This window comes from Molossus molossus, unplaced genomic scaffold (genome assembly GCF_014108415.1).
Source record: "Molossus molossus isolate mMolMol1 unplaced genomic scaffold, mMolMol1.p scaffold_m16_p_22, whole genome shotgun sequence".
In the NCBI taxonomy this organism is placed as follows: Eukaryota; Metazoa; Chordata; class Mammalia; order Chiroptera; family Molossidae; genus Molossus; species Molossus molossus.
This window is the reverse complement of record NW_023425358.1, coordinates 34,476,110-34,502,280: the sequence shown is the minus strand read 5'-3', so window position 1 is coordinate 34,502,280 and position 26,171 is coordinate 34,476,110. Positions and strand designations below refer to the sequence as shown.

Below are 26,171 nucleotides of genomic sequence, written 5' to 3'. Positions count from 1 at the left end.
AAAGGTCAGGAGGTGTGAAAGGAATGAGCATGAATGAAGGGGGAAGGGAAGTAGCATGAAACGGGAGTGATCACAGCACCAGGTTCAGGGAGGGTCTCCCGGGCCCTGGCAGGGAATGCGGGTTTGACTCCTAGTGTGATGGGAATGTCATAGGGAGTTTGACAGTGAGGCCCTGGCCGGTGTGGCTCAGCGGTTAGAGCGTTGGCCTGAGGACCAGAGAAACCCGGGTTCGGTTCCCGCTAAGGTGCATGTACCTTGGTTGCAGTTTGTCCCCGGCCCTGGTTGGGGTCCTGTGGGTGGCGACTAGTCGATGTGTCTCTCTCACATTGATGTTTCTCTCTCTTCCTCCCTCTCTCCCTCCTGCCGTATCTGAAGATAAATGCAAAAATGTCCTCGGGTGAGGATTAAAAAAAAACCACAAAAATCAAAGGCAGTGAGGCGGTAGCTTTGTAATCTGACTATTTTCTTAAACATTTTCTAAATATTGAGATAAAATTCACATACCATAAAATTCACCACTTAGCCATTTGGGAGTGTACAGTCCATTGGTTTTTACTATATTCATCATGTGGCACAACCATCACCACAGTCTTATTGCAGAATATTTCCATCACCCCCAAAGTAACCCCTGTGCCACCCAATTCCCCTCTGCCTCTGTGTCCTGTCAATCACTGATCTGCTTTTTGCCTTATTGGGTTTGTCTATTCTGGATAGTTCATGTAAGTGGAATCATACAGCATGTGCTCCTTTATGTCTGGCTTCTTTCACTGAGCATCAAGTGGTCCCGGTGCATCACGTTGTAGCCGGTGTCATTACTTCATTCGTTTTTATGGCTGAGTAATACTCCGTCGTATGGACAGACCGCATTTTGTTTTTCCTTTCTTCAGCTGATGGACATGTTGGTTGCTTCTAGTTCTTAGCTGTTATGAGTAATACGTCTATGCATATTCATGCACAAGTCTTGTACGGGCATACATTTTTCATTCTCTTGGGTATATACCTAGGAAGGGAATTGCTGGGTCATTTGGTAACTATATTTAACCTCCCAAGAAACTGCCAGACTGTTTTCAAAGCAGCTGCTCCATTTCACATTCCCATTAGCGGTGTACGAGGGTCCAGTTTCTCCACATCCTCGCCAACACTTGTCATTGTCTGTCTTTTTGATGAGAGCCATCCTAGTGGGTGTGACGTGGTGTGAGCTGACTGAAGTTTCATAAAAGCCGGCTACGGCGGCTGTGTGGAGGATGAAGACAGCTGACCAGTGGGAGTGTCAGATAATCCAGCGTGAAGAATTGACCCAGAAGTGTGTCAACTGATACACAGAAGGGAGGACCGAGGCTGGAAGGGGGTGGCACCAGGGACAGAGGAGCTCATTTCATTGAGGGCTTGCTCAAGTCAGGCTTTTTTTAATGGGGACGATACATGTTGATGGGAACAAAACCACAAACGTAAATAAAAGAGAGATTGATTTTTTTTTTTTTTTTTTTAAAGCGGGATTCCAGATTTACTGAAGGAAGTGAACATCATAGCGGGAGGGGCAAACTTTCCGACGGTGGTGGATGGGACGCTGGACCCCATAAATCAAGTCTTGGCCCAGGCAACCCACTCTGGTGCCTTGGCCCCGTCCCAGCTTTTGCTGTTAAACAGCCTTGGTTTGAGGCCCAGCTCTACTAGTTGGGAGGTGATTTGGGGAAAGCTGCTGCCTAACCTTCCTAAGCCCCAATTTCCTCATCTGCAAAGCGGAGCTAATTGCAGAATATGCTTCAGAGAAGGACCCTATAGGAGAGTGAATGCGTGTTTAGGATTATGCTGGATAACGGGTACTCAGTAAATGGTCCCCATTATTATTCATTGTAAATGCAGGAAGTGGAGCTGATGAGAGTCTCTGTATGAGCAAGGATTAAAGCCAGATTCTCAAATCAGGGGTTCAGGCAACATCATAGTCGTATTAATGTCGCTCTTGGCCCTTTGGGGGAGTGTTCAGGTCCTTTGCAGTGTCACTGTTCTGACTGTGCCCAGGAGACCTCTCCTTTCCCCCAGCCTCGTCCTTCTTGTGGGAGCAAATCCAGGTCCCGATGTTCTTGCCGGCTCTCGGAACGTCCAGGACGACAGGGAAAGCAGAACCAGTAGCACCTGCACAGTCTCTCCTGGTGCACAGACATCCGGAGAGCGGCAGTAGGGCACCTTTGTCGTAGTGACTTAAGTGACAAGTGTAACTGCAGCTGGCCTAAGCAAACAGAATTCATCAGCTTACGTAACAAGTTCGAGGGGTGACTTCCAGGCGCATCTAGATCTGGGGGCTTCAAGAAGATCGCAAGAGGTTGGCTCATAGTTTTCCATTCTGCTTCCCTCGTTTGCTTCTTCTTTCTTTTGGCTTCATTCCCATGTGGTGGCAAAGTTGGGGAGCCAGCAGCTCCAGGTTTCTGTCCTATCAGCTCAGGGTCCTCCTCCCCACCCCCAGTAATTCCATCAGATGTCTCTGGATGGGCTCTGATTGGCCTAGTGCGAACCAGCCCCCCACCTCCCAACTCCCAGAGCTGGTGGCTGGGTCAGCCCAGCAGAACCAGGTGCACTAGCATGGGAAGGAGCGACTGGCCAGGGTTTCTGGGCGACAGGAACACGGCCTTGCCGAAAAAGGGAGTTCTGCCTTGGAGGGCAGAGCCCTCAGTTAGTGTGGGTCTCAGCCTCAATCTTCCAGTTTCCTGCCTCATCCCCAGGCCCTGTATTTTGGGAGGTGACTGAGAAAGGGGCTGGTACACAGCCAGATAGTCGGGCTAACACTGGGGGCTACAGATTCTTCTCTAGTGTCCTAAACTCAGGTTTTCTCTATCAGCCCTGTTTGTCTGCCCACCAAGAAGGCAGGTACCCAGTCTCTCTTCCCAGCTCCCTGCCCGTAAAAAAGTGGGGGGCACTTAGCATTTTCCAGATGCTGGACATTTATTTATTTATTATTTTTTTTAATCCTCACCCGAGGACATTTTTCCATTTTTTGTACAGACAGAGTGGGAGGGAGGGAGAGAAAGAGAAAGAGAGAGGGAAACATCGACGTGAAAGGGACACATCGAGTGGCTGCCACCTGCACGACCAACCAGGGCCGGGGACAAACGCAACCGAGGTACATGCCCTTAGCGGGAACCGAACCTGGGTCTCTCTGGACCGCAGGCGGACGCTCTAACCGCTGAGCCAAACCGGCCAGGGCTGGACATTTATTATAGAAACTTTTTATTCAAGTATAATATACACAGAGAGAAATGCACATATAGATTCTTTTAGTAAATTGAACACACCAGGGTAACCAGCACCCCAGAATCAACTACCCTTGTGTTCCCCTGCAGTCACTACCCTCCACTGTCATCCTGGCTTCTAGTGGTACCGATGAAATTTGCCTGTGTCCGGACTGTATGTCAGTGGAACCACACAGGGTATCCCCTTTGGGTTTGGACTTCTTTCTGTCAACTTCGTGTTTACGAGATTCATCCATATTGGTTTAAAGAAATATTTTTACCCTTTATTGATATTAGAGAGAGAGGAAGGGAGAGGGAGAGAGAGACAGAAACATCGATGAGAGAGAACATCGATCGGCCGCCTCCTGCACGCCCCCCACTAGGGATCAGGCTCACAACCTGGGCATGTGCACTAACGGGGAATCAAACCAGCGGCCTCTTGGTGCAGGGTCACCGCTCAACCACTGAGCCACACCAGCCGGGCCCGTTGGTCGATTCTTGTATGTGCCCTGACCGGGGTCCACACCCACAACCTTGGCATATCAGGATGACGTGCCAACCAACTGAGCTACCTGGCCAGGGCGAGGTTCATTCATATTGTTGTGTGTAGTTGTAGGTGATTTATTTTTCACTGCTACGTAGTTTTCTATTATGTGACTTGATTCACTGCAAATACTATTACTAGGCACTTGGGTAATTGCCAGTTGAAGGCTGTATGTGCAGTATTGCTGTGAGCATTCTAGAACATGACTTTTGGTCAGCGAAAGTAGGTGTGCTATTGAGAATATATGAAACTCAGAGTTTATTCTTGTTTTGTTGTTTATTAATAATTGTATTTTCCATACAAGCAACTGTTTTTCTCAAAAAATCTATTGTTTGAACTCTCACATTTACCACTATAGATCACCTGGAATTGATTTCTGTGTTTGGTACGAGATAGGGGTCAAGGTCCTCTTCCTATATAGATATCTATTGATTCAGTGCCATTATTGATATAACACTCTCACCCCAAGGCACTGAAGTGTCATCTTTGTTGTAAATCCACTGACTGCATTTGTGTGGGTCTGTTTCTGGGTGCTCCTATCCGTCACCCCCACAGAAACCCTCTCCTGGATGGTTCACTTAAGAAGACTGGACTCGCCCTGGCCGGTTTGGCTCAGCGGTTAGAGCATCGGCTTGCGGTCCGGAGAGACCCGGGTTCAGTTCCCGCTAAGGGCACGTACTTCGGTTGCAGTTTGTCTCCGGCCCTGGTTGGTCGTGCGGTGGCAGCCACTCGATGTGTCCCTTTCACATCGATGTTTCTCTCTCTCTGTCTCTTCCTCTCTCTGCCTCCCACTCTATCTGTACAAAAAATGGAAAAATGTCCTTGGGTGAGGAAAAAAAAAAAAGAAGATTGGACTCTCTGGTCCACAGGCCGACGCTCCAACCGCTCAGCCCAACTGGCCAGGGCAAGACTGGAATATTTTCACAGCCATGAGTTGGGAGTTGAGGGGGAGACTGGGGAAGACATCATTCTAGTTGTCTCTGAAGATGATTTAAATCCCCTGAAAAAACATATCCGTAAAGTGATGAACTGTTCATATTATGTCACCGCCGACTGGGATGGCCTACAGCGAGGGGGTCTTGCATATTATCTCTCTACTGTATTTCACCTGAGGATGCCCAAGCCAACTGATGTTTGCTTTGGCCCCTTTTCCTGAAAAATGTGCATGATAAATTACCTAATTCAATATTCATTTATTCTTCCAATTATAGTAATAATCACCTATCCTTTACTGGATGTTTACCGTATGACCTCATTGTGTCCTCACCAATAATCATATGAAGTGTGTGTTATTGTTCACTTTCCAGACGGGGGACCTGAGGCTCAGGGAACAGGCCCCAGGTAGTAGGCAGTGGAGGCAGGACCTGACCCAGCGCTAGGTGTTTCCAAAGCCTGTGCTTTTGCTTTAGGACTTAACTACCCTAACCCTAACTCTGTCCCCAACTTTAACCCTCCATTCTTCACTCACAAATGTATTGGGTGTCTGTATCGTGTCTGGTTAAGGAGACTCCGGAGACGAGGGCTCTGCCCTTGACCGTTTGTACTTAGGGAAAAGGCTAAATCCTCACTCCTTAGGAATCAGAGGTAGCTGACTTGTCACCAGGCCTTTTTATTATTATTATTATTATTTTTTTGGTACATGCCCCTCTCGGGAATCGAACCCAGGACTCTCTGGTCCTCAGGCCAATGCTCCAACTGCTGAGCCAAACCGGCCAGGGCACCAGACCTCTTAAGTTTAAACGCTGGAAGAATTCTTAGAACTCTCCTTGTCCTGCTATCCCATTTCACAGGTGGGAAAGACTGAGGCCGGGAGAGAAGTGAGTTACACGTTGCCCGGGCAGGAGATGGCACATCCGATTCAAATGTAGGTTCACATTTCAGCGACTGGGAGAAGATGACGCTTGTAACAGAACCCCAGAGGGAAAGCAGACGTGTGTGTGTTGAGGGTGTGTGTAGCTGGGTTCACTTCTGGCCACTTTGAATTTGAGCTAGGGGAGAAGTCAAGGTTGGACAGACAGATGGGGGAGGCATCCAGCTGACTGAGCAGATAGATAACCGATTGGCTGAACAGATAGAAATGCAAGGAGGGAGAGGTGGATGAAGTCAGGAGAGCTGAGGCGCATGAGCCCCAAGGGAGGAGGGTTTTGGAGGGGTTCTGTTCTGTTCTCAGGTGCTGTCTCTTTAAGATGAACGCCCACCTCACCTATTTGTTTCCCTTTTCCTAGAAAGCTAGTGCTAGAAAATAAAAATCTTTTGTTTGTTTTGCATTTATCTTCAGGTAGAGCGGGAGGGAGAGAGGGAGGAAGAGAGAGAGAAACATTGACCTGAGAGAGACACATCAACTGGTTGCTACTCACACGACCCCAACCGGGGCCGGGGACAAACTGCAACCGGGGTACGTGCCCATAGCGGGAACCGAACCTGGGTCTCTCTAGTCTGTGGGCCGACGCTCTAACCGCTGAGCCAAACCGGCCAGGGTGAAAATAAAAATCTCGATCATGCTGAGGGCTATGGGGAACTCTGTTGTTTCTGCACAGTTTGCGGAATACAGATCACTACTCCACTGTAGGGTGGAGCCTTAGAATATAAATATTAGCTACTGTTCACTGAGATCTTACTATAAGCCAGGGACCTTGCCTATATTATTATTGTTATTTAAAATTTTTTTTCTTTATTGATTTTAGAGAGAGAGGAAGGGAGAGGGAGAGAGAGCTAGAAACATCGATGAGAGAGAACATCGATTGGCCGCCTCCTGCACGCCCCCCACTGGGGATCGGGCCCACAACCTGGGCATGTGTCCTGACCGGGAATCGAACCGGCGACCTCTTGGTGCCTGGGTTGACGCTCAGCCACTGAGCCACACTGGCCGGGAACTATCCCCATTTTATAAATGTCAAAACTGAGGCTCAGAGTGACTTGTCCACGGTTGAAGAGCGAATGTGGAAGAGCTGAGATTCGTGCCCACCTCTGTCCGACCGCAGAGCAGTGGCTGGCTCTCAGCGTCTCCTGACAGACGTGTGTGCTGTTCTCGAGTGTCTTTTCCAAATTTCTTTCCTGATTGCGTTCTGCCCCAATTTGTTAGTCTGGGTTTGTATCTTCCGCTCATCTGTCTGTGAGGGTCAGTGTCTTGATCCCAGGGCATAGGGCAGCCTGGCACCGATCTGTCCTGGGGATCATTTTAAAAGGTGCACAGGTGAGGAGCCGGAAGCTGTTAGTGCTTTGGGAAAAGCTGGGCACCTGTGCAAGCATCCTCTCGTTTCATAATGGGGCCCCCGAGGCCTGGGCCTGGGCAGAGATTTGTCCCCAGTTCTGTTTGGACAATGTCTTTAATGGGACCCCTGTTTACAAAGTGCTTTCAGTAATCGTGTCAGGTCACTAGGGCCGATCCTCTTCTCTCCACTTTCCAGATGAGGAAACTGAGGCCCAGTGAGGTTCAGGGAGATGCCCGAGGCCTCGCTGTTAGGAAATAGCTGAGTGGGATTTGACCCGTGGCAGTGCTCTTGCCTCTGAGACGGATGAGGAAAGACTCCCAAGGAGAGAATTAAAAACAACAGCCCAGCCGGCGTGGCTCAGTGGTTGAGCGTCGACCGTGCACCAAGAGGTCACCGGTTCGATTCCAGGTTGTGGGCCCGATCCCCAGCGGGGGACTTGCAGGAGGCGGCCAGTCGATGTTCTCTCTCCTCGATGTTTCTATCTCTCTCTCCCTCTTTCTTCCTCTGTTGCAAAAAAAAAAATCAATACAGAAAAAAAAATTTTTTTTAAATAAAAAACACACAAAAAACCCCAAAATCAGTCCAGAAACTTGAGGGTGATAGAGAAGGTTCCAGAGCGGTGATGCGGGCCAGTTGTGTGCACTCTCTGAAAAGCGGGCTGGGGGCAGTCTGGGGTCAGGGCCCATGTGTGCTTCATATGAGTGTTCAAGGTCACTTTCAGCAGCCTCTCCCTGGCTCCGAGCTGACTGATGGAGCCTTCAAAGCAGGGGCCATGGGGCCACGGATTAATTTCTGCAGCTGGAATCTGTTGGATGTGTGTGTAGCCTATGAGCCCAGAGACCCAATGAGATTCGGAGGGGGAGGAGGGAGGAGAGAGAGAAAGGGGGGCCGAGCTCCTGGCCTACTTAGGAACGCTAGGCTCCGCAGCTCCCGCGTGGAAAATTTCTCCCATAACCCACTGCCTGCAGGGGCTGGAGACTTCAACACTGTGGGTCCCTTGCAGGCTCCAAAAGACAGCTGGTCTCTGTTACCTGCTCCAGGGGTGGCTGCTCCCCAAAGCTTGGAGGACCACATTCCATCTTAGCACTGTCCGTCCCTCCATCCCTACAGGCACTGGCTGGCCTGCTGCTCAGAGAGGAGGCTTGCACCCGGCTCTCCTTTGCCACTGGGGGCAGAGGGGCAGAGGGGCAGAGGGGCAGAGGGCAATCTGAGAAGCTGGAGTGCCGATTCTTAATCCCCCGGCTTAGACTGAGAGACTGTCAGGCCCCAAGTGTCCCCAGTGACCCCTCTGGGTCTCTCCTGCCTTCTCCCCCCTCCCCCAGCTCACACCGAAGGGATCTGACCTGAGGATTTAAGAACTAGGCTAAAAGTCAGCGTGGCGGCCCTGGAAGAGGACCCACAAACGACCTACCCGGTGGTTTTCAAAGGGAAATCCCTAGAACCTGGGTGTGAATTCTGAGCTTCCCCACCTCCTACCCACTTCAGCCCGAGCTCTTGTTTTTGTTTATGCATTTGGCTCTTGCCAAAGCTTCTGTTTGAAAAAAGGAGTGTTGTGGCAACCAAAAAAAAAAAAAAAAAAGTGTAAAGGTCAACTACTTCCTGTCTTCACACATAAAGCTATTGAGGGCTAGAGCAGGGTCAGTCGGGGTGGCTGGGCCTCTTGGCACTGTCCCAGCTGCCCTTGACAAACCCACTGCGCATTCCGTGGCCTCCCACGGGCTGTCACTGACGGAGAACAAGTCAGGCACCTGTGCCTCCAACGTGAGAGTTCAAGTGAGAATAAAACCCGGTGTAGGGCTGTGGCTTCAGGGTTAAAACGGGGGTGCCTGAGAAGCCCACGGACAGGGAGAAGAGCTCCCTTTCCCTTTCTGCCTGAGGGGTCACCTCCTCATTTGGTTCCGAGCCTCGTGGTTCTTCCCAGACCTGCTCAGAGGCTACTAGCTAAGTGCGCTGCAGACCTTACCATGTGCCAGACATTGAGTCGGTTTCTTGTGTATTAACAGGCAGTCAGGAAGGTGTGAGTCCCCTGAGCTACAGTTAATAACGGAGCTTGGGATTTATCAAAACACTTTTTATTGGAGAGAAGTTTTAAAAGGAACAAGAGTCGCCCTGGCCGGTTTGGCTCAGCGGTTAGAGCGTCGGCCTGCGGTCTAGAGAGACCCAGGTTCAGTTCCCGCTAAGGGCGCGTACCTCAGTTGCAGTCTGTGCCTGGCCCCGGTTGGGGTTGTGTGGGTGTCAGCCAGTCGATGTCTCTCTCTCACATCGATGTTTCTCTCTCTCTCTTCCTCCTTCTCTTCCTCCCACTCTATCTGAAGATAAATGCAAAAATGTCATCGGGTGAGGATAAAAAAAGAAAAAATTATAAAGTGTACGATACAGTGGGATGTGGTGCATTCACGATGTGCAACCATCATTTCTGCCTGTTCCAAAACATTGTCATCACCCCCAAAGGTAACTGGGACCCATGAGCAGCCACCCTCCATTTCTCCAGCCCCAGCCCCTGATGACCTCCAGGCTTCTTTCCATCTCTATGTATTTACCTGTTCTGGACATTTCATACACATGGCATCGAGCAACACGTGACCGTTTGTGTCTAGCTTCTCACTGAGTATCGCGTTTTTGAGGTTCTTCCGTGTTGTCATCTGGATTGGGACTCTATTTCTCTTTTTTCTTTATTGATATGAAAGAGAGAGGAAAGGAGAGGGAGAGAGATAGAAACAGCGACGAGAGAGAACATCGATTAGCCGCCTCCTGCCTGCCCCCACTGGGGATTTGGCCCACAACCTGGGCATGTGCCCTGACCGGGAATTGAACCGGTGACCTCTTACAGCGAACTATGCTGGCTGGGCAGGACTCCATTTCTTTTTTTTTCAATCCTTACCCAAGGACATTTTTCCTTTTTTTTTTTTTTGTTCAGATAGAACTGGAGGGAGAGAGGGGGGAAGAGACAGAGAGAAACATTGATGTGAGAGAGACACATCGACTGGCTGACACCCATATGACTCCAGCCAGGGCCGGGGACAAATTGCAACTGAGGTACATGCCCTTAGCGGGAACCGAACCTGGGACTCTCTGGTCCTCGGGCCGACGCTCTAACCGCTGAGCCAAACCTGCTAGGGCAGGACTCCATTTCTTTTTATGGCTGAACAATTTACATTAAAAACATTTTTTTTTAAGTTGCTAGGAGACTTGTTAAAGAAAAAAATTACTTTCAGCAAAACCAACTTTGGTCGTTTAGTAGCTGAGTTTTTGTTGTTTAACAACTTTATTGAGATAATTTATACACTATCCAATTCACCTATTTAAAGTGTACAATTTGATGGTTTTGGGTCTGCTGACAGATTTATTGTGACCATTACCAGTGACTTTTAGAACATTTTCATCGCTCCTCCCCCACAAAACCCCTTGATCATTAGCCATGCTCATTGTTTCTTTCTTTTCTTTTCTTTTCTTTTCTTTTCTTTTCTTTTCTTTTCTTTTCTTTTCTTTTCTTTTCTTATCCTCACCGAGGACATTTTTCCACTTTTTGTTCAGATAGAGTGGGAGGGAGAGAGGAAGAGAGAGAGAGAGAAACATTGACGTGAAAGGGATACATCGAGTGGCTGCCTCCCACATGACCCAACCAGGGCCGGGGACAAACTGTAACTGAGGTACATGCCCTTAGCGGGAACCGAACCCAGGTCTCTCTGGACCGCAGGCCGACGCTCTAACCGCTGAGCCAAACCGGCTAGGGCCATCCTGATTGTAGGGCCGTATGTGGTCAGTCCATGGAGACTGGCTGGCAGAGGTTTAAGGGCCTCACCTGCCCACCTGTGATTATAGGTGGAATTGGCTGATGGCTCTGCCTGCCTGCGTCCCTGCCTACACGCAGGCACTTCCCAGAAGCGTTTCGTGTGGATTATCTTATTTCAGTCCCAGTACAACCTCCCGGGCTGGCTACCATTATTGCCTCCGTGTTACTGATGGGGAAACTGATTCAGAGAAACTAAGAAGCCCAGCTGGGGTTTGAACCGGTGAAGTCTCTGCTTAATCCCTCACTGCATTGTGTTGACAGCGGCAGCTGAGCTCCAGGCCTTCAGTGAGCTGACTTGCACAAACCTCTAGAGCTGTGATTCCTCTCACTCACCTGCCAGCAAACCCCCTTCCACAGGGGGCTTCACAGATGTGACCTCGGGCGAGTTTAGGGAGCAGAGGCACGGAGGTGGGAGGCTAACGGCAGGCTCTCTGCCAGGTGGGCTTTGCAGAAAAGCTGAGCAGAGCCCACCTTCTCCAGGAGCCCTGGTGAGGAGCCAGCTTGGCCAGGAGCACACCAGAATTTCCAGCAAAGTTCAGGGATGCCCCCTGGTGGATCTGCACTCCCAGTGCACAAATAAAGCTCTTCTCCCAGCCTTCCCGGATCCCTGGGGGCCAGGAGCCAGCCCAAACTTAGCAGATGATCAGGATTCAGTATTGCATAGGACGAGGCGGGGTGCGGGATGAGATCCTGGGCTTCAAACCCCACCTCTGCTACTCATTAACTGGGCATCCAAGCCTCAGTTTCTCATCTATCAAATGGGTATAACTGAAGTTCCACCTCATTGAACTCTTTTTTTTTTATCCTCACTCGAGGGCATTTTTCCATTTTTTGTTCAGATAGAGTGGGAGGGAGAGAAAGGAAGAGAGATAGAGAAACACCGATGTGAAGGGACACATTGAGTGGCTGCCACCCGCACGACCTAACCAGGGCCGGGGACAAACTACAACCGAGGTACGCGCCCTTACCGGGGACCGAACCCGGGTCTCTCTGGACCGCAGGCCGACACCCCAACCGCTGAGCCAAACCGGCCACGGCACCTCATTGAGCTCTTAGCCACTATTAATTAAGATAACCTGAGTAGCCCGGCCGGTGTGGCTCAGTGGTTGTGCATCGACCCACGCACCAAGAGGTCACTGGTTCGATTCCCAGTCAGGGCACATGCCCAGGTTGTTGGCCCGATCCCCAGTGGGGGGCATGCAGGAGGTGGCCAGTCATTGTTCTCTCTCACTGATGCGTCTATCTCTCTCTCTCTCTCCTTTCTCTCTAAAGAAAAAAAATAATCTTTAAAAATATAAAATAAGGATAACCTGAGTAGGGGGCTTGCCTGTGCGGACGAGCTCAATAAATGTTAACCATTTTAACTATTCTAATTGGTAGAAAGGTATGTTCTCGGGGCTTAAGCCAGTCACATCTGTCTCCAGATCTCGGTTTCCTCATTAGTAAGACAGGAACAGTCAGTCCTACTTAGCTTCGGGTGGATACTGAACACAAAAGATAGTAACACCCAAGTTCTTTTCGGTGCTTAAGGCATTACTTTTATAATTCGCTTTCAACTAGGTGAGAGGCACTATGCATTTACTTAGCACATGTTGACCACGGGTCCTCATGGGCAGACTTTGTACACAGAGCTGTTTGCAGCAGTGAGTGGGATGGAAATACTCCTCCCAGCAGTGTGTAAGCTCCATGAGGGTTTCGTCTAGTTCAAGGGTCTGCAAACTTTCCATTGGCCGCCTCCTGCATGCCCCCCGACGGGGATCCGGCCCACAACCTGGGCATGTGTCCTGACCAGGAAGTGAACTGGCGACCTCTTGGTGCATGGGTCGATGCTCAGTCACTGAGCCACACCTGCCGGACTGCAAACTTTCACTGTAAAGAGCCCGAGAGTAAATATTTCAGTCTCTGCTTGGCTGTGGGAGCTTGGAAGCAGCCGGAGATACGTGCACCAATGGGTGGGGTGTGTGCCCATAAAATTTCCTATGTGGAACCGGAAGTGTGAATTTCATGTAATTTTCACATCACAGAATATTGTTCTTTTGATTCCCCCCACCACCACCATCACGTAAAAAAAAACATTCTTAGTTTGGGGCCGTATAGAAGTGGGTAGCAGGCCCATTTATTGCTTAGTTTATTCTTAATTCTTGGGGTAGTTTTGAACTAGGTGCTCACCTGCTCCTTGCTCTTTTTTCCTCTGGTTTACACATCTCTAAGTCTCCACAGACTATATTTTATCCCTGAGCTGACGGTGGGCTTCTCTTTCCAGTCCTAAAGCCCACACAGGAGGTCCGAGCCTCCATCCCAAATCCGCGTGGGTTTGGCCGCCGGCTCTGTCTCTCTCTGCCTTCAAAGCACGTCCACTTGGCTTCAGATGTTACTTCCACCTTGGCGGGGGTTCCTGGGCCATCGTGATCCCCATCTCATAGATGCGGAAGCAGAGCGCCCCCGAGGGTCCTGATTTCCTCGCGGGCTTGTGGTCAGTGGTGGCCTGTCCCCTAGTTCCGAGCTGGGCCTTCCTCACAGCTGGCTGCGGAGGTGAAGGCGGAGCTTCCCGGAGGAGGGGCACACACTCTGCAGCTCCGTCGATCGCCGAAGCCACGTGTCACACGCTGTACACGACCGCCAACATGCAGCGTCCATTTGTTCCCTAGCCATCTCCTGAGCTCCTACTGTGTGCCGAGTCCCCCAGATACGTGGGGTACAGGAGTGGACAGGCAATAAGACCCCTGCCCTCCCATGTGATGTGATGGATGGATGGATGGATGGATGGATGGATGTGAACACGCAGAAGGGCAGAGTGCTAGGGAGGAGAGGTGGAGCAGGCAGAGAAACGTATGTAGGAATTGTGGCGACAACCAGGGAATCATGGAGGGACCCCTTCATTTCTGTAGCAGACGCGGCGCCGAGGACTTGTGTAGCCATCTGGTTCAATCCTCACAGCTAGCCTATGGGAAGAGATGGCAGGGGAAGAGATGGCCGTCCAGAGAAGTCCAGTAACTTTCCTGGCCTCAAAGACTAGGGAGGAGGACCACCAAACAGCTCGTGGGTCTGTAGCGATAAGTCCTATCCTAGTGCTGCAAATCAACAGAAAGGCCTTGAGTGCCATGTGGAGGGTTCTTTGGTTGGCAGTGGGGAGCCATCGATAGTTTTAAGCAGAGAGAGGAGTGTCTGTGGTCAGATCTCTGTCTCAGAAAGCTCACGCTGGCCGCAGTATGGGGGGTGGGGCGGAGGTGGAGTTGGAAGCCCCTTGGGAAGCTCTGGAGGTCATCTTGGAGAGCAGTAACCGTGGCCTGCTCCAGAGCGGAGGCCGTGGTGGTGGAGGAAATGGATGGATTGGACAGATCCACTAAGGAGAATTGACAGGATGAGGTTAGAGTGGACATGGCAGAGGGGTGAGGCATCTGGGGGAAACCTGGAGGAGGAGAAGGCTTGTGTTATGGGGGCTCCCAGGTAGGACCGGGAGCCCAGGGGGCAGGCGCTACCAGCATGTGGATTCCACCCCCAGGTAGCCGGCGGCTGGTGGATGTGATGGATGTGAACACGCAGAAGGGCACAGAGATGAGCATGTCCCAGTTCGTGCGGTACTACGAGACGCCCGAGGCTCAGCGGGACAAGCTGTACAACGTCATCAGCCTGGAATTCAGCCACACCAAGCTGGAGCACTTGGTCAAGCGTCCGACTGTGGTAGGCCCTGGCCACGGCCCCGACGCCCTCCACCTCCTGACCTTGCCCTGCGCCCCTGCAGCCCGGGGGCGGGGGCGATGCCGGGAACAGGACGAAGGGTTCGAGGTGATGTGGGAGCCCAGTTTCAGGGCAGTGGAAGCCAGGAGGTGCTGACAGGGGTCTGGCTTTCAGGTAGACCTGGTGGACTGGGTGGACAACATGTGGCCGCAGCACTTGAAGGAGAAGCAGATGGAAGCCACCAATGCCATTGCAGAGATGAAGTACCCAAAAGTGAAGAAGTAAGGCTGGCCGCTGGCGCTGGGAGCGGTGAGGGGGTGACTCCCCAGCCTCGGGAGGGCTGGAAGTGAGCCCCCGCTGAGGCCACGGTGCTGCCAGATGGCAGGGATGGGCACCCTGGGTGTGGGCAGGTTGGCATCGTGTTGCCCTGGTATTCAGGGGCTCTGTGTTCTGCTCTGGGGCTGCAGTATCCTTCCAGAGGGACCTTTGGCCTCGCTGCCAGCTTTCCTCAGGGGGATGTGATCTGAGGAGGAGGAAGAGTGATGGGCAACGTCTCTGTGCACCTGTGTGCGCCACGCGTGTGTTTGTGTGTGTGCGTGCGCGTGCACGCGGGCACTTGTCAAACCTCTGTCAACTCAGAGTGGGCATTTCCAGGGAGACTTGCCCCCATGGACACTGCTTTTGCTGAGGATTTGGAAGGCCCTAGTGTTCTTTTGCTTCTGGTTGAGACCCGTGCTTCGGATCCAGAAGGACCTTCCCAGAGCCAGCCCAGGGTCCACATCCTCACCAGACATTCCTCTTAGCAGGAGGTTGGCACTGGCCTGGAAAGGTGGCCACGTTCACCCTCAGGGACATCACTACCTGCCCTGTGGCCAGCAAGTCATGAAATGGTTGCTTATCGCGGGTGGCCTCAGCCCCTGCATGTTCAAGGATTTGAGTCAGGGACCCTTGGGAGGAGGAAGTCCCCTGGGGGCTTCCAACGCGGGAAGGAGCTGCTGGTTGTCCCAGGCAGGACTGGTACTCTGGACTGGGACTCCCAGCAGGGTTGGCCATGTGGCCCAAATCCACTAGCAGCTCTCCGCTCGGCTCTGCCCCCAGGAGCTGTGCACATTGAGTGCCCACTCTGTGCCAGGCTCTGCAAGAGAGGCCCGCGGTGGCCCTGGCTTCTCACGGTTTTGCTTTCAAGCTCTCTCTCTCATTACTTCTCAGGCATTTTTCCTCCCTGCAAAGCTGAAGCCCTGCACACTCTTTGGTTCTGGGCTCCATCAAAGGAAGGTGGGCTTACGGAGCCCCTGGGACAGGGATGTAAATGAACAAGGCTAAACCCTATCCTGTGGGGAACGTGCTCTGGAAACAAGGGTTAAGGTGCGGCTCTCATCCCAGCAGAGAAGCATGCGGGGAGGGATCCTTTTTGGCTGGTGGCACTGGGAAGTCCTCTCAGAGGGGACACTGACCCTGGGCTTTAAAGGACAGGCGATGGGAGGGAAGTGAGCAGGGGTGGAGGTAGGAAGTGCCAAGGGCCTGGGAGGAATCACGAGGGGCAAGTCTGAGGACAGAGTGCGGGACTCCGAGACTGGAGGAGGCGGATTCTGGCTCTCGTTGCTGGTTGATCGATCATTCATTCACGCGTTCATTCTGCGTTTGCACGGAACATCTCGGTGGTGCTGGGCCCGGGGAGTACAGTAGGGAGGAAACCTGGTGAGCTCCCTGCCCTCATGGAGTTCACGGTCTGTCTGGAGACAGACATTAACCCAATATCCAGAGAGGCAAATGGAAACTTGCAGCTGCAATGAGGCCACAAGGCGGAGACCCATGTGTTACAGGGGCACGTACCAGGGGGTCACCAGTCAGGGAGGGCAGCAGGCATCCCCAAGTCGGGGTGTAAAGGGAGGGGTTACTTAGGCGAAGAGGCCTTGGAAGAGCTTCCCTGGCTGTGCAGAGAGCCAGGTGGCAGGGCGGGGCAGGGTGGTGTTGGGAGAGGGTCCCCCAGGGTGAACACTGATGTGCTGTAATGAGGGGTCTGTATTTCCCCTCAGAGCAGGGGAAACCTCTCTGAGATTTTAGGCTGAGAGGGATGTGTTCCGAGTCCCATTCTGCGAGTTCGCCTGCTGCTGTGCAGAAGTTAGAAGCTTATGAGGGCCCTGGCTGCTTTGGCTCAGTGGTAGAGCGTCGGCCTGCAGACCGAAGGGTCGTGGGTTCAATTCCGGTCAAGGACACGTACCTAAGTTGCCATTCGTCCCCAGCCCTGGTGCAGGTTGTGTGGGAGTGTCCCTCTCACATCAGTGTTTCTCTCTCGTCACCCCCTACTCTATCTGAAGATATTTGAGAAAATATCCTTGGGTGAGGATTAAAAAAAAGAAGAATAGGAGGAACCACTGCATAGTCCAGACAAGGGTGAACAAATGGCTAAGGGAGAGGACAAACTGGACGTGTAGGAGGGTACAATAGCCAGGTGTGGGTGACACTCTGGGTGGGGCAAAAGTAGGTTCACAGTTGTGAGTACGAGAAACACAAAGTTTATTCTTGTATTATTATTATTTTTTTTTTACCCTCACCCGAGGACATTTTTCCATTTTTTTGTTCAGGTAGAGTGGGAGGGAGAGAGAGGAAGAGAGAGAGAGAGAAACATCGATGTGAAAGGGACACATTGCGTGGTTGCCACCCACACGACCAACCAGGGCCGGGGACAAACTGCAACCGAGGTACATGCCCTTAGCGGGAACTGAACCCGGGTCTCTCTGGACCGCAGGCTGACGCTCTAACTGCCGAGCCAAACCAGCCAGGGCAATTCTTGTATTATTATTGATCGATATTATTATTTATTTGTGTTACAACCGGAAACTTACTTTTGCCCACCTCTTTATATTTCAGTGAATGTATGTCTCCCTTGCCTCTCTGAGATATTTAGGGAAGGATATAACTTTATTGAAAGATTCCTCTCCATAGTAAGCTCTGTTGATACCTTGAGAATCCTACCTAATTACCAAAAAAGGGCTCGCACGGTTTTCTAGGATCACGTGTCATCAACGTGTCGGTTAGATTGCCAAATAGATTTACAAACTCCATCAGTGGCGGTAGAAACTTGTTACAGGATTTGAACCTTGTTAGGAAGGGAAGTGTCACCTTGGAACTGGTCCATTTGTTTGAAAGGAATGGTGATTTCGGTTCACAAGCAGGGTAAAACCCTATGACGACAAAGTCCCCTGGGACCGTAGAATGATTCTGTGGGATTTAACTAAAACGACACCGTTTCTGGAACTCACAGAGCTTTTATGCTGGAGGTGCCTGGAGAGTGGAGGTAGCCGACGGGCCACCCGAATTGAGGGTTTGCAGGAGGGGAGACAGAAGTGTCCCAAACCAGACCTGTGCCGCTCCATCGTGAGGGGTTGGGACTTTTAATGGGTTTCGGTTGAGGTACTTCAGGCAAAGGGTGATTGATGACAGTTGTCGAGGGGGTAGTTACAAGTGTGTGGGAGACAAAGGATTTGTACAGAGGATGTTAATGTATTAGTTCTCTATCGCTGCATTTATTATCTATTACGTACAAGACAGTATTTTTTTTTTTTTTAATCCTCACCTGAGGATATTTTTCTATTGCTTTTCAGATAGAGTGAGAGAAAGGGAGGGAGAGAGAGAGAGAAACATCGATATGAGGGAAACACATCTATTCGTTGCCTCCCACTGGACCCCAACCAGGGCTGGGGATCGAACCACAGTGGAGGTGCGTGCCTTTGACTGGAATCGAACCTGAAAGTCTTTGGTCTGGGGGCCGATGCTCTACCGCTGAGCCAAACCAGCCAGGGCTCAAGACACTATTCTAAGTAGTTGGTGGACTCCCTGTTCTCATGGAGCTTACAGTCTGGTGGGGAGAAGAGACAGGCAAGCAAAATGAATAAGATAATATAGGTGACAAGTGTCATGAAGAGACATGAAGGGGAAGGAGGCTGCCCGGGTGGACTGGATGAATTTCAACTGTACTGTGCATTTTTTCCATTGCCTTCCCCTCCACCTCAACCCTGAAGTATAGAATTAAAAAAAAAAACTGGTTGCTGGCCCTGGCCAGTTTGGCTCAGTGGTAGAGCATCGGCCCTCAGACCAATGAGTCTCGGGTTTGATTCCGGCCAAGGGCACATGCCTCGGTTGTGGTTCAGTCCCTGGCTCTGGTCGGGGTCGTGTGGGAGGCAGCCAGTCGGTGTGTCTCTCTCACATCCATGTTTCTCTCTCCCTCTCTCCCCCACACTCTGTCTGAAGATAAAAAGAAAAAAAAATACTGTTTGCTGTATGGAGTTGTCTAGGAAAATTTCTTATGATCATATAAACAGTGATGATTATTTGGGCGTATCCCTGTATTAGTGGTGTATTGCTGCATAGCAGATTACCCCAAAACTTCACACCTTAAAAAAGTCTTCGAAGCTTAAAGCAACAAATAGTACCTCACAGCCTTTGCAGGTTGAATTCAGGCGTGGCTTAGTGCGTGGTTCTGGCTCAGATCTCTCATGAGCTCGTGTGACGAAAGGCCTGGGGCTGTAGGACACACTTCCAAGACGGCGCGTCACATGGCTGTTGGCAGGAGGCCTCGGATCCTCACTCTGTGGATGTCTCCACGGGGGTGCTTGAGTGTCCTTGTGCCGTGGCAGCTGGTCCCCTAGAGTGAGTGGTTTGAGAGGGCAAGAAGAGGCCAGAGTGCCTCGTAAGGCCTAATTTTGGAAGTTGCATACTGTTTGCTTCTGCACATTCTGTTTTTTTTTCTTTTTTTTATCCTCACCCAAGGACATTTTTCCATTTTTTTGTTCAGATAGAGCAGGAAGGAGAGAGAGAGAGAGAGAGAGAGAGAGAGAGAGAGAGAAACATCGATGTGAAAGGGACACATCAACTGGTTGCTACTCACACGACCCCAACCAGGGCCGGGGACAAACTGCAACCGAGGTATGTGCCCTTAGCGGGAACCGAACCCGGGTCTCTCTGGACCACAGGCCGACGCTCTAACCGCTGAGCCAAACCGGCCAGGGCCTGCACATTCTATTAACTAAAAGTGAGTCACTGTATCCAGCCACACGAAAGGGGAGGGGCATTTGTCTGCCTCAGGGAGAGAGGGGTATCAGAGAATTTGTGGACATGTTTTAAAAGCTCCGCAATCTCCCAGGTCCGTGGTTTTCAACCTTTTTCATCTCATGGCACACATAAACTAATTACTAAAATTCCGTGGCACATCAAAAAATACACTTCTTTGCCGAAAGGCCAAGAAAAAAATAAAAGGTGTAATTTTGATTTATTCACACTAGACGGCTGTTGTTGTGTTGGCTGTTGTCTTTTTTTTTTTTCCCTTTATTGATTTTAGAGAGAGAGGAAGGGAGAGGGAGAGATACACACATCCATGAGAGAACATCAGTTGGCCACCTCCTGCATGCCCTCCACTAGGGATTTGGCCTACAACCTGGGCATGTGCCCTGATCGGGAATTGAACCAGCATCCTCTTGGTGCATGGGTCGATGCTCAACCACTGAGCCATACTGGCCAGGCTGTTGTCACTTTTAAATTTGACAGTCTAGGGGAAAAGAGGTCAGTGCCCCTGACTAAATAGTCAGGTATTGCATGTTTTATTTTTATTATTATTATTATTTTTTTTATCCTCACCTGAGGACATTTTTCCACTTTTTGTTCAGATAGAGTGGGAGGGAGAGTGAGGAAGATAGAGAGAGAGAAACATTGACGTGAAAGGGACACTTCGAGTAGCTGCCACCCACACGACCCCAACCGGGGCCGGGAACAAACTGCAACCGAGGTACGTGCCCTTAGCAGGAACCGAACCCGGGACTCTCTGGACCGCAGGCCAACGCTCTAACCGCTGAGCCAAACCGGCCAGGGCAGGTATTGCATGTTTTAAAAGTTCTTGTGGCACACTAGTGGAAAATCACTGTCCTAGGTGTCTGATATGGTCATACCCTTTTCACTTCAGACTTTTGGGCATTATAATGCATCCCCGAAGGAAGTTATCTAGTCTCTTCCTTCCTCTCCTGCTCCTGGAGCACACAAGGCTGGCAAAAATGAGGTTTGCTGGTGTAATGGAGATACGCTGTGCTACCAACAGAGCTCACAAGTCCAGCAGAAAGAGGACCTCACGTTTGTTAGGGTCCCGAATAACTGAGAGTTGACTGCATTTTTCTCCCCAGGTGCTTTCTGGGGGTGGCAGGGAGAACTGGGGAAATTTCGGTGTGCATACCTGAAACAGGATAAAACCGGGCACAGACTGAGCCCGTTTCAGGAGCTGCCTTTGCCACTGTGGTGGCCACGGCAAGTCTTTCATCTCCTCTTAGAGCGGGGGTTCTCACCCTGCGGGTTGCGACCCCTTTGTGGGTCGAACGACCCTTTCACAGGGGTCGCCTAAGACATAACAGTAGTCAAATTAGTTATGAAGTAGCAACGAAAATAATTTTATGGCTGGGGGTCACCACAGCATGAGGACCTGTATTTTAGGGTGGCGACATTAGGAAGGTTGAGAACCACTGTATTAGAGACTTAGTTTTCCCGTCTATGAAGTGGGGATCCTGTCGCCCCTCCCCCTCCACGCCATGGGGAAGACGGAGCCCACAGTGGATGTGAAATGTGGATGGGACAAGATGCTGGTGCTATGGCCTTGGGAGTCACACAGGGCTCCAGCGGCCACTGCAGCTCCTACTTCCTCTGCTGTTCGCTCTCTCCCTCGCATTGGCGTAGGGCTTTTAAAAAAAATCCCTTTGAAGATATGTTCTTTACTGATTTTAGAGAGAGGAATGGAGACAGAGAGAGAGAGAGAGAGAGAAACATCGATATGAAAGAGAAACATGTATTGGTTGCCTCCCGTACAGGCCCCAACTGGGAATCGAACCAGCAACCTTTCATTGAGCCACTCTGCCAGGCTCTAGGACCTGATTTGACCCACAAGAGCCACTAGTTAGAGGTCCCCTGAGTAGTTCAACAAACGGGGATTCAAGAGTTTCCAGAAGCGGGGAGATTGAGTCCAATGTCACACAGCTGGTTAGAGTAATAAACCACAGGCCTGTTGCCAGGTGCTTCCCTTACACAGGTGGATCTGATACGGCTCCTGCCGTCAAGGCGCTGAGGCACTTGTGACCAAAAATGTGATCATATCCCGGCCGGTGTCTCTCAGAGGTTGAGCGTGGACTCAGGCACCAACAGGTCGCTAGTTTGATTCTGGTCAGGGCACTGGCCCAGGTTGTGGGCCAAATCCCCCGGGGGGGGGGGGCATGCAGGAGGCAGCCAGTTGATGTTCTCTCTCATGGATGTTTCTGTCTCTCTCTCCCTCTCCCTTTCCTCTCTCTCTCAAATCAATAAAGAAAAAAAAAATTTTAAGTGATGATAATTTCCCCATGAGGACAGTTCATTTAACTCCACCTCTGTTTTGGGTGTGGCAAAGCCCTTGCTCAAGGACACCTACTCAGTGACTACTCAGATCTCAAGGTGGGGGATAGTTCTTGTAATTATTACTCTTTCTTTTAAACAGGCACACCATACATATGGAGAAAAATTCAGCCAATTCCAAAGAGTTCACAGTCTAACCTCTTGGCAGGCCACCCATGAACACCAGGAAGCAACACCCTGGCCCAAGGCATTGACCACTTTGAAATGGCTTCAATGTTTGCTTCCTAAAATGGGGGTTATAGGGTTGTTTGAAGGGCGAAAGGATAATCATGCATGTAAATGGCTAATATTAGCACTCGATAACCGGACTTGATAGTTAATATTGGTGGGTAGCTCCAGTGGATGTGGTCTGGTCAAAGAATGGATAAGCTTGGTTTCTGCCCTTTAGGAGGTTATAAGCCACTGGTCACCTGACCCCTTTGTAAGGGTTTGAGGGAAGGGTGTGGGGACAGGATGGGAGGAGGGCTGTGGCCCTGGTGAGCATGCCCTGGAGGGTGGGACTTCTGATTTGAGCTGGACCAGCTCCTTGAGCAGGAAGTCAGTGGTGGAGGTGTAGCTTTAACTGCAGAGTCTGCTTCTTGAGAGCTTTGGGATTTGCCAGGGAGACCTGGGGAGAAGGACTGAGAAACTCGAAGACGGGCTCTTTGGGTAAGCACCACCGCCACCTAGGATAGTGACCAGGGTGAGTCACTACCTCTGAGCCTCTGCTTTCTCATCTGTAAAGTGGGGACAAGCCTGGGAGTGATCTCGTGGGTGGTTGTGAAAATTGTATTAAATAATCAAAGTATCCTAGCGCCAGGTATGTGCTCATATGTATTCATCTCAGTGAATTCCCACAATAACTCTATGATGTAGGGTTATGGAGCTACTGAGGCAGGGGGAGGGGCAGCAGAAAAGCATCTTAGAATGCAGAGTTGAACTTCAGGTCACCTCCCTGCCGTTAGGATGAGGAAATGGCTTAGAGAGGGGAAGTAAGTTGTCCAAGGTCACACAGCTTGTCTGTCTTAGGGCCAGTGCTGCATCCCTGGGCTGTGGTCTGCCATACCCTGGGTCTGACCCCCTTCCAACCCCGAGCCCTGGTTATTTCTCTAGCTGTGCCCGCATGGGTACGTTTACAGAAAGTGGCTTTGCTGGGCCGGCACCTCCAGCTGCAGGACGGAGTCCACGCTGCTTGGAATCGGGGTGCGGGGGGTTCCGGTACAGCGGGGCGGGTGGAGCTGCCCGGGCGCTGCCGCCCGGCCGGGGTGAGGGGGCGGCCGCGGGCGGCGGCGGCGTCCCCTGGCGCTGGCCCGCGCGCTTCCCTGTCACCGCGGCCTCCCTCCGCCTCCTTGGCGGCAGCCGCGCCGCGCCGGTGTTCAGTTTCAGCGGGGATGAGCGCAGGCTGCGCCCGGCTTCCCGAGGAAGGAAGGAAGCGAGCGGGGGCTCCAGGTCCTCGGCCGGGTCCCTGGCAGCGCCGTGGAGGGGGCTCGGCTCGCGCGGCCAGGGCCGGGCGCGCGTCGAGCCTCCGCCACCCAAGGGGACGCCCGGGAGTTGCGCCGCCTCCGCCGAGGGTAACCGCGGGCGCGCCGGGCGGGGCCGGGCGGGGCCGGGCGGCTGTCCCCGCGCCGATCCCGGCCGGCCAGGGGCTGCCCCGCGTCCCGCTCCTTCGGGGCGCGCCGGGCGGGGTGGGGTGGCCTCCCGTCCGCGGGCGAGCCTGGCGTCGCGGAGCAGCCTTTGTGTCTCCCGGCGCTGCGTGGAAGTGTAGCGAGTGCGCGTCGGCGCCTCCAGCCCGTCGCCCGCTGCCAGGTCCCCAGGTCCCCGCGCCGGACCTTTGCCCGAGGGGGCGCTTCCTGTGCCGCGGGGGGAGTTTTGCGAAGTTGGAGGGCTCTGGGTGGGGTGAGGCCGCCCCGCCTCCCCAGACCCCAGACTGCACCCTAAAGTTGGTGCGGCAGGTGCAGCACCCCCTCCGCCAAGCTCCTCCCCAGCCAGCCCTGGGAGGCGGGAACCCTGTGGAGGCTTAGCTCTGGGGGCTCCTGGTTGTCAGCCTCCAGCTCGGAGGGTGCCCTCTGACACAGAGGCCGCCGGGCTTGGGGGGTCAAGGGGCGAGGCTTTCCAGCAGGGGCGGCAGAGGCGGAAGCCAGGCCGGCTGGCCAGCCGCAGGGAGAGCTTGGCCGCCGTGGCACCGAGCCGGGGTGCCCATGTGACTGCGGTGTGCTTTGGAAGAGGAAGCTGTAGAGGTCAGTGCAAAGACGTCACGCCAGAGCGGCGGGAGCAGGAGTGGGGGGAGACCCGGAATGAGCTCGGGGCGCGGGCGGGCCGGCGGAGTGGCGGCTGCAGGGACCCGCACAAAGCCGCCCTGTCACGGCCAGGGCCGCCCTAAGGCGTGCAGTTGAGAGGCGGGAGGGGGGCCCCAGGCCTGGCGGCCAGGAAATGAGGGACAGGGGAGGAGGGGCCTCTCCAGGACAGACGGGTCTGGAAGTGGTGTCCCCAAGCTCAGAGGAGCCTCAGAGGATGTTGGAGGGTGATTGGGAGGGCGGCTCAGACACACACTCAACTTGGAGAACTTTTCCCGCACCCCGCAGGGAGGTTGGGGCTGGGGGCGGGAGGTGGGCGGGGTGGGCAGTGTGGCCAGGCAGGCCTGGAGCCCAAGAGCCAAGCTGCCGCCTCTGCCTCCCCTGTGCGGGCACCTGGGTGGGTGTCCAGCTGCGGAGCGAAGGAAGTGTGTCTCCTGCTCCACCTCACGAACACTTGAATTGTTTTTCTCACACTGTTCTGCTGAGGCTTGGAGGGGGTGCAAACCAAGGTTAGATTGAAAAAAAAAAAGAAAGAAAAGAAAAAAACCGAGAGGAAGAGGTGGTTTTAGGAAAATGAGGACTAATATTTTGAAATGGTGCTTAGAGAAAAGAGGCCAGTGTGGACCCTGGGGTGGTTTGGTGGTGGTGGTGGGGGTTAGGGCTTCAGACGCCCCCTCCCCCAGTTCTTTGGGGAGAAGAGGCTCACCCCGGCCTTCAGAGTGGGGACATGGCTGAGGCTGGGCAGACGCGGGAGGGTGTGGAGCTGGAGTCCCGAGCTGGGACTTTAACAACCCCAGAGGCAGCACGGCAGCCTGCGCCTGTCTTCCTGACAGGGCTGTGTCCTGTGCTGTCCACTGCACCCCTCCGATGGGGTTGCTAGGCAGCGGGCTCTGATGTGCGGGAAGGCCTTCTGATTTGTCAGCCTCCTGCAGACACATGCTTAAGGCTCCTTCCAGCCTATCCTGATGAGGGACGCAGCATGCTGCCTGCATACTGCCAGCCCTGAGCCCCTGGTCCACCTGAATGTGAGGTGCAAAAGGCAGCCAGAGGGAGGGGGCGCTTGGAGCTCTCCAGCCTCCTAACCAGCTCAGCCCTGCCCTCTATTATCTCCACGCAGCTCCGCGCTGGCTCCTCCCTGCCTGTCCCCGCCCCATTCCTCCCCTCTTCCCCAAACCCTGGAAAAGCGAAGTGCTGGGGGTGGGGGGAGCCAGCGGGGTACGTATGTGCGCGTGGACCCTCAGGAGGTGCCAAGATGCGTGGGCATGAGCCCTGGGGAGGCTGCCCCATCCGTGTTTCTGGTGACTTGTAAGAAGAGGGGGTGGGGGGAGGAGGGGACCCTGGCACTGCTGTCTGCCAGGTCTGGACTTGGGAGCCTGCTCCGCTCTCCCTCCTCCTTAAGCACTGCCTCCCTCTAGGAGGGCAACATGTTCAGGGAGGTGGGAGGGAGGCCTTCCTGGAAGGAAGGCTCAGAAGGGGTTCTGAAGGGTTCCTTCTCCTGAATGCACTCCCCCACCCAAGCCTCTAAAGCCCAGCTTCTCCCCTTTTTCCTCCCCCTCTGCCTGTTCGCCACCCCCCCTTCTCTTAATCACGTTACTTTTTTTTTTAGCAGCTTTATTGAGATACTATTCACATACCAGTCCATTTAAACTGTACAGTTCAGTGGCTTTTAGTTATGTTTACGGAGTTGTGCAACCACAATCTATTTTGGAACATTTTCATCACCCCCAAGTGGAACGCTACCCTTTAGCAGTCACCCCCAGACCCTGGCCACCACGTATCTACTCTGTCTCTGTAGCTTTGCCTCCTCTGGACATTTCATCTCCGCGGAGTGATGCGTGGTGGGTACCCCCGACTTGCAGCTGCTTGGTTTACTTCGAAGTCAGCTGCAGTTGGTCTTGCTGCGTGACTTTTCCTGTGCAGCCCTCCAAGAGCATCCGGTCCTGACGGGCAGGGGTCTTGCGCATTCCTCTGAGTGCCTAGCTCTGGGCTGGGGCGCTGGTAGGCTCTCAGGAAGTGATTGTTGAGTGA

At 52.6% G+C, this 26,171-nt stretch overlaps 1 protein-coding gene across 7 annotated transcripts in view; it reads left to right on the top strand.

Annotated features, from left to right (window-relative positions):
* Nucleotides 1-26,171, top strand: part of KDM2B (lysine demethylase 2B) — a 103,213-nt gene that overhangs the window by 7,141 nt on the left and 69,901 nt on the right. For 6 of the 7 annotated variants that reach the window (XM_036276334.1, XM_036276331.1, XM_036276335.1 and 3 more), the window contains exons 5-6: nucleotides 14,276-14,454; nucleotides 14,626-14,732. In XM_036276334.1, coding sequence (XP_036132227.1) covers nucleotides 14,276-14,454; nucleotides 14,626-14,732 — 286 coding nt within the window. Of the gene's footprint in view, nucleotides 1-14,275; nucleotides 14,455-14,625; nucleotides 14,733-24,029; nucleotides 24,087-26,171 lie in introns of those variants that run through there. The other variant, XM_036276336.1, reaches the window with a different exon arrangement.